The 7402-nt window shown below is 58.4% G+C and overlaps 4 protein-coding genes across 4 annotated transcripts in view; 2 read left to right on the top strand and 2 right to left on the bottom strand.

The window, feature by feature from the left end:
- Positions 1–581, top strand: part of CCM_09178 (LysM domain protein) — a gene marked incomplete at both ends in the record, with an annotated part of 1889 nt that extends 1308 nt beyond the window's left edge. Inside the window, one exon of the mRNA XM_006674312.1 lies at positions 72–581. Coding sequence (XP_006674375.1) covers positions 72–581 — 510 coding nt within the window. The remainder of the gene's footprint in view (positions 1–71) is intronic.
- A 681-nt stretch (positions 582–1262) lies between these two features.
- Positions 1263–2881, top strand: CCM_09177 (protein kinase domain protein; the record flags this gene model as incomplete). Its single annotated transcript, XM_006674311.1, has 4 exons — positions 1263–1273; positions 1317–1342; positions 1446–2018; positions 2088–2881. 4 exons carry the CDS (start codon positions 1263–1265, stop codon positions 2879–2881), a joined length of 1404 nt encoding a protein of 467 aa, XP_006674374.1.
- A 738-nt stretch (positions 2882–3619) lies between these two features.
- Positions 3620–5554, bottom strand: CCM_09176 (uncharacterized protein; the record flags this gene model as incomplete). Its single annotated transcript, XM_006674310.1, has 4 exons — positions 3620–3663; positions 4317–4642; positions 4722–4944; positions 5092–5554. The coding sequence occupies 4 exons, from the start codon at positions 5552–5554 to the stop codon at positions 3620–3622; spliced, it is 1056 nt and encodes a 351-aa protein (XP_006674373.1).
- Positions 5555–6066: 512 nt separating this feature from the next.
- CCM_09175 (C6 finger domain protein, putative) lies at positions 6067–7329 on the bottom strand (the record flags this gene model as incomplete). Its single annotated transcript, XM_006674309.1, has 1 exon — positions 6067–7329. One exon carries the CDS (start codon positions 7327–7329, stop codon positions 6067–6069), a length of 1263 nt encoding a protein of 420 aa, XP_006674372.1.
- Positions 7330–7402: the final 73 nt, after the last annotated feature.

The following is a 7402-nucleotide window of genomic DNA, read 5'->3' as shown; positions in this document are numbered from 1 at the left end:
AGGAGCAGTTTGCCCAATGGAACCCCAAAATCGGCTTACAATGTCACGGCCTTCACGGCCTGTGGGCTGAGACGTACGCCTGCGTCGGTGTCCTCGACGACGCCCCCCCGCCCGCTCCTGACGCGACCGTTCCGTCCAACGGCATCGAGACCCCCCAGCCTATACAGCCCGACATGGTCGGCAACTGCAACAAATTCCACTGGATTTGGAAAGGCAACACCTGCGGCCAAGTCACGTCTTACAATGCAATCTCGCACCACGACTTGGCAACGTGGAACCCGCAGGTCGGAGAGCAATGCACCGGCCTGTGGGCGGAAGCCTATGCTTGCGTAGGAGTCATGGCAGGCGCCGCGACGCCAGACAAGACAACCCCGTCCAACGGCATCGAGACGCCGCAGCCGACGCAGCCGGGCATGGTGGACAGCTGCAAAAAGTTCCATTGGATCAGCAAGGGTAACACATGTTGGCAAATCACGTCGCACAATGGCATCTCGCAGCAGGACTTTGCGACGTGGAACCCACAGATCGGGGAGGAGTGCACAGGCATGTGGGCTGATGCGTATGCTTGTGTTGGTGTTTAATATTGCATGTATAGAGAGGGTTAGACAGGGAAATAGGCTTTCCCAAGAAGCATGATCATCTGAGACGGAGCAGAAGAATTCTCCAACTTGACACAGGGGTTTGAAATCAGGTAGTAGCTATTCATCAAGTTATTTTCCAATTTTCCAACTTGACCCAATCTCACTTCTGAAATACGAGCGCATCCAGCCTTTGCTCTACATCTGTGCTCCCACCCAGTCGTGACCTTAAAAAGGCGAAACTCGCAAAAGTACAAACAAGCCTGCGTCATCAGACACGCGAGCGACAGTATTCTGATCGATGATCAGAAATTGGGCCTGAGGAAATTAATGACGTGGACATACCGGGAAGGAAGCCTGGACTCGTTGGCAACCAGCCTCGACATTGCTGCGATGTGTGCAGCACTGTTGGCTGACCCAACCGCTCCAACTCTGCAGAGTCAGCCAACTTACCATCGTCTCCGGGTAGCTGGTATCCCGATCGCCGTGCTAGTCACGGCTACATTGACTGTAGTTGACGAAGCCATCTCAGAACAGATGTAAAGAGACAAGAGGCGACTGTTGGGTTGAGTGTAGGGTGTGTGACAAGTGACGAGAAGCGGGCAGGCTGCGGGTGTCGAGTTTGAGCTAATTAACGCTTATAGTGCCTGAGGCAATCACTCTGCTCGAAGCGCCGGCTTTACAATGGCCTGCCAGTCAGCCAGCCTGATCAACTGGCGAATCCGCCCGCCTTACGAGTGACAATGAGGAGGCCATCTTTGACTGTGTGCCGCTATCAAAGTTTTGTGTTTCGTTTAATTCGCCTTCCCGCGACCGCAACTCCATCTCGCGGCTTCCGCGCCTCTTGCTTCCCCCTTCATCTGACAGACCGGCCCCTCTTGCGTCGCGCCGTGAGTAAAGTAGCCAGCCAGCCCCCTGATGGGAACGAGGCGCCCGACTTGGACTCGGGTATCTGCTTCCATGCCATCGACGATGCCGAAGCCTTCTCCAGGTACGGCCCCGGAGGCTACCACCCCGTGGTTGTCGGCGACCGGCTCGACGGACGGTACCGCATACTCAATAAGCTCGGCCACGGCAGCTATTCCACTGTCTGGCTTGCCCGTGACGAGACACTCCAGCGCCTTGTCGCCGTCAAGGTCTGCACCGCTGATGCGCGCCCGCGTGAGTCTGAGATTCTTCACATCTTAAACAACTTCTCCGAAGCAGACGGCAGCAACGTCTCAGGTCCGAGGATGTTGCCCACCCTCCTCAGCACGTTTCGCGTTGATGGGCCCAACGGCACTCATACGTGCCTGGTTACCGAAGTGACGCGATGCAGCGTCGTCGAGGCAAAACGTAGAAGCACCTCTGCACCGCTCATGCTGCCTGTTGCGCGTGCCATCGCCGCGCAGCTAATTCTTGCCGTCGACTACCTACACCAAAACGGATTCGTCCACGGAGGTGAGCGCCCATACCCCGGTCCCCTACTTCGATCGCATCGGGATATTAGAGTAGCCTGACCGAGTCTAGACCTCCATCTTGGCAATGTGCTACTAAAACTCCCGCGGGAATCTCATTTCTGGTCCGACGAGGAGCTGCTGCTGCAGTGTGGAGAGCCGGAACTAGAGCCGGTTCAGACATTTGACGACCAGCCGATCCCATCCGGCGTCCCTTCTGTCGCTACTCTACCCATCTGGTTCCCCATGGGAGAAACCAACGAGCTCACGCTGTCGGACGCCCCCATCGTGCTTGCCGACTTTGGCGAGTCGTACCGTGCGTCTCAAGAATCCAAGTTTACGTGCTGCACGCCAGCGCACTGTCGCCCGCCCGAGTCCAGGTTTGAGCCGACGACACCCAAGTCCTTCTCCAGCGACATCTGGACCCTCGCCTGCGCTGTCTGGGCCACCCTCGCCCAGCGGCCCTTGTTCGACGTCTTCTGGTGCACCGAAGACACGGCGACGTGGATGCAGGTCCAAACTCTGGGCAAGTTGCCCGACGAGTGGTGGGAGAAGTGGGATGCGCGCGTAAACGACTTTGCCGAGGACGGCCAGCCGCTCCGCCGCGACGACAGCCCCGTCTATACCTTTGACTACCAATTCGAGGATGCCATGCAGGGGGGACGCAGAAGATATGAAATGGAGACGATGGGTTCCGCAGAAAAGGAGGCGCTACTCGGCATGCTGCGGCCGATGCTGGCATACAAGCCCGAGCAGCGCTGCAGCGTCCGGGATGTTGTTGCTTCTGAGTGGATGACCAAGTATGCGATGCCCGAGTACGAGAGGATGCGTGCTCTAGAGAAAAAACATCTAAACTATCCAGACTAGCTATGACCTTTCCCGCCTTCATATTTTCATCCTGATCTATATTGGTCTCCTCTAGTCGCCTTGCTCAGTGTGCTTACTACTGAGCACGCAAAGCTCAACTGACCGCCATGGTCTAATCGGGGCGCCTACACATCCGTCTTCCCTGGCCGGTTCCTGTTCGCAACACCACCTGCCACCTTTTTACAGCCCTGGTCCAAGTTAGACTCCTTTGCTGCTGTATCTGGCTCACGGGTTCCAAGGCAATCCTGGAGAGATGGAGATTGCCGCTGCCCAACCATGTATTTACACCACTCCGATGTGCCAAGGCATTCTTCATCGTACTCATTTCTAATATCGAGAGTCGTTCTTATCTCATCGCAGAGTAATCGTTCCCTCTCTTCACCGGCAGCAGGCTTTACAAATGGCAGCTTCGGCTTGTTTGTGTCTGCCTCGTCGGGCGTGGTTTGAATTTCTTCGAGATGACTGAACTTTTGATCAAGCGCAGTCGAGGCTGGGGTTGATGTCGATGCAACTACCCCGGCTTCTTGTCGTTCAGCCGGGGAGGGCATGGCAATAGCGACGCCTGCCAAGAGGGCACTTTGAAGTAATTGATAAAATTGCATGTTGAAAAAAATCAAGCCGTATTGCCTGCCCAGTAGTAGCGAGGACACGGAGAGAGATGGCTTGTTGCGTGATGCTAGAACGAGTACCGGTGGTGTGGTTTTCAGCCAAGATTCGAGGAGGCGCTACAGGATCAGTTTATAGGCCCGTCATGGAAACTTTTAGGAAGTCTTGGCTGGAGGCTATGTTTCAATTATTAGAAGGCATTGTTCATGCCTTGTCAACAATTGCAGTTTTCCGCTAGCATGACTTGGTCTACATACGTAAGCTGAGCCATAGTGAGTCCGAAGTAGCGGTCGCCATGCATCACCACCCGCGGTCCAAAATAATAGAAAATCAGGGCCCTAGGGCGCCTTTGGCTGGAATCAATCCTAGTCAAGTCTCTCGTCCGCATCCTATTGGATGTTTAGTTATGGCCGATTCTCTAGGGCTACCAAAACGCACCTTTCAAGCACGACACCACGTCGTCATTGCATTGTTACCACGCACCACAGAGACCTTTTCTGAAAAGAACAGCGTACCTAGAAAGGCGCTGGATCATGCAGCTCTGTCCTGCTTCTATCAATGATGAATCCATCCTGCAAGTTTGAGTCATGATGGCCCGCTCAGTGCCTGCCCAACGTGTCACAGGCATAATATGGTCCGACGCAGCGCATGAAGGAAAGATTGAAGCCAGTAGGTTTCTATTAGCAAAAAAAAGGTTATAGCAAATGTATGTAGCAAGTGTATGTAGCAAGAAAGGTAGCAAGATATGTTGAGCAAAATATATGTCGGCAAAAGAAACCAAAAGAAATTCGTAGCAATTATTCCATGGTATCATCATCCACGTCCTCACCGTGGTAGCCCTTCTCATACGGGAGCGTCCACGCCGCCGCCGCCAGCGCCGTCAGCACGCTCTCGCTCCTGATGGACTCGAGGAACAGCGTGCGGAAGTCGACGCGCGGCCCCGTCTGGGCGCTGCGCATGGCCTCGGCGGCCATGGAGTCGTCGGCGTCAGCCGCGGCCGCCGTAGCCGCCATGTACGCCACGCGGTCGCGCAGCATGGCCGCGCTGGGGAGCAGGATGTCGTCGTCGTCGTCGTCGGAGCCGCGCCACAGCAGCGGCGGCAGCCGCGCGGCCTGCACCAGGGGCACCACTTCGGCGGAGCCCCAGTCGACGATACTACAGGAGAGCAAAGCGTCATGTTAGGAATAGCAACCCGGGAAGGAGGAGAGGTTGGGAGAGAGGGGAGAGAGCGTACGCCTCGATGATGCATTGGTCGGCGCTGATGATGCTCTCGGCGCGCAGGTCGCCGTGCTCCATGGCAAACTGCTGGCAGTCCTTGTCGTCACCTAGGACTCGCGGCAGCAGCGCCAATTGGTCGAGCACGTCCTGCTCAACCAGTTCAGGCAGGTTCCCCGCGCGGATCTGCTGCAGTCGTCTCTGGATGCGTTGCTCATAGTACTCGTACGCCGTCATCTCTCCTGTACATCAGCACACTCATCATCAGTCCGGCGCATTCATTATACACACACACACGCTCCCTCTCTCCCGCTGCCACTCTGCCCCGCCCCCCTGCCCAACTTGTTCCCCTTCCCCAAACCAGGTTTTCTTTCTTTTTTTTCACGTACTAGTTTCCAACGTGCGCTGAAGCAGCTGCAGCTGTATGCGCGCCAACCTCGCCAGCAGGGGCGGCCGCTGCTCCTCGGGCGGGGAGTCGTCGGTCCAGCGGAGGCGGTGCTCGCCAGCAAAGTCGAGGACCAGAAACGGGTATCCGACGGGGTTGTCAAACGAGAGGCTGGCGCCGACGAGGCGCGTGGACCAGTGGAAGTCGACGGCGCCGAGGCGCTCGTACACGCGGCGCTCGGCGTCGGCGCGCGCCAGGATGGACGCGGCGCTCTCGTCGTGGTGGTGCCGCGGGTGCTCGACGCGCAGACACACGCTCGGCCGGTCCGAGAAGCTCACGCGCAGCACCTGCCACTCGTCGTTGCCGTACGCGCCCTCGTACGTCGGGTGCGACGCGCCGCCGACAAAGGCGAGCACGGCGTCGAGCACGGCGTCGGCGGTCAGGTTTTGCTCGCGCAGCCGGAGCATGGCGGGCGCAGGGGGGGATTCTTTGGGGGGAACAAGGACGACGAAGGGGGGAAAAAAGAAGAAAAAAAAAGGAAAAAAAAAACGAATGTGCGTCGGGCAAAAAGAGGGACTCGAGAGGGTTTGGCAGGAAAAGATGGCCCAGTGTTGGTAGTAAGTTGGACAAGGCTGTGTAACAAGACGGCGACCGTTGATGTCTTGGAACTTGGCACCAACCGTTGGATGCCAACATGTCTGTGTCACCAACCTGTTGTGCCAAATCAGGCAAGGTTGTGTGGCGTATAAACCTGGTCGTATGCGGGCCAACAAACAAGACGACGAAAGTACCACCAGGTTGCAAGTTGCAACGTCACAGCGCATCAAGCCATTGTCATGCCTTCCATATATGTCCGGCCATATACGTATATCTTCATATATCCGTAACTAGTCCTTGTATGCGTAAACATCTCCACGCATGTCCCTATCCCAGCCCACCTCATCTCACCTCACCCAACCCCTCACCACCATCACCACCATCACCAAACCACAGCCGTGTCCAGCTCATCCCCGTCCCTCTCCCTCAAAACCCCCCCTTTCCTCGCAAACCAGCCCTCCGCCTCCTCCACGCCCATCAGCGCCGTCATCCACATCCGCCCAAACGCATCCACATCCTGCGGCGCAGCCTCGTGCGTCATCCTCTCCCACCTCGTCCTGCTATTCGTCACCACCCACCAGCGGCCGTCCGTCCACGCCTTCTCCCACGCGCCCTCGTTGCGCGCGCACCACAGCGCCCTCGACAGCGTCCACGCGTGCCGCAGCGCCGTACACCGCGGCGGCTGCCCCTCTACCCCTCCCGTCATGGCCCGGTACGCCTGCAGCATATAAAACGAAACCAGCACAGTGCGCCGCGCCGACTCATTCAGCGCCCAATCTTGCCACGTCTCGCGCAGCACCCCGTCGTCGTCGAAGAGCTGCATGGCCTGGTACAGCAGCAGCGCGTGCGTGTGCGCGAGCGTCTGCTGCAGCGTGGCCGGCGCTGCAGCGGCGGCGGCGAGCAGGGCGTGGACGCGCGCGCCGAGCAGCGCAAACACAACGCCCGCGTTGCTCCCCGTCCGCGCCAGGTAGAGCGCGCAGCACCCGAGCGCGTCCTGCATCGCCGCCGGCATGGCCTGCTGGTAGAGCAGGTGGTGCGACCAGGGCGTCTCGAGGCGCGCGACCATGGTGCGCGGCGCGCGGCGCATCAGCTCCACGGCGAAGGCGAGCCGCGACCGCAGCAGCGCCGCTATGTAGGCGAGCTGCTGCGCCGCCGGCGCCAGCACGGCCGTGCCCGGGTCGAAAAAGGCAAGCGTCGGCACGTAGTTGTAGTCGTCTGCCGTCGCCATCTCGGCGTGCAAGTACGGCCCCGGCAGCCACTCCCAGTCACCGCATATCGTAGCATGGTCAAGGTCCGCCAGACCACCACCGACCTCGAAGCCGCTCCTGTCCACCCCGTTTATCAGGGGCCCTATATCCATGTCCACCGGTGGCGGCATGGTCAGCCAGTCTTGCAGCTGCGCGGTGCGGACCTCCGCCAGCTCCGTCAGCGTCGACGTCACCCCCTGCGGCGTTGTCGTACCAGTCCTCTGACGGTGGTGGTGTGGGTAATCGCACACCATGACGCCGCGACGCGCGCAGCGCATACACGCCGCCGCCGCCGTTGTCGCATCGGGATACTCGCACCGCCGCTTGGCCTTGATGCAAGGCGTGCACGACTTGCGCCGTGGCGGGGGGTTGTCGCGCTCTATGGCACTGTTGGACATGTTTCTTCTTTTTAATTATGTGATTGCCCAAAGATTCCGGAGCGAACCGATTCGAAAAAAGAAAAAAGAGAGA

This window comes from Cordyceps militaris (genome assembly GCF_000225605.1).
Source record: "Cordyceps militaris CM01 unplaced genomic scaffold CCM_S00008, whole genome shotgun sequence".
NCBI lineage: Eukaryota > Fungi > Ascomycota > Sordariomycetes > Hypocreales > Cordycipitaceae > Cordyceps > Cordyceps militaris.
Note: the sequence above shows the minus strand (reverse complement) of the source record. Positions and strands in the feature narration are given on the sequence as shown.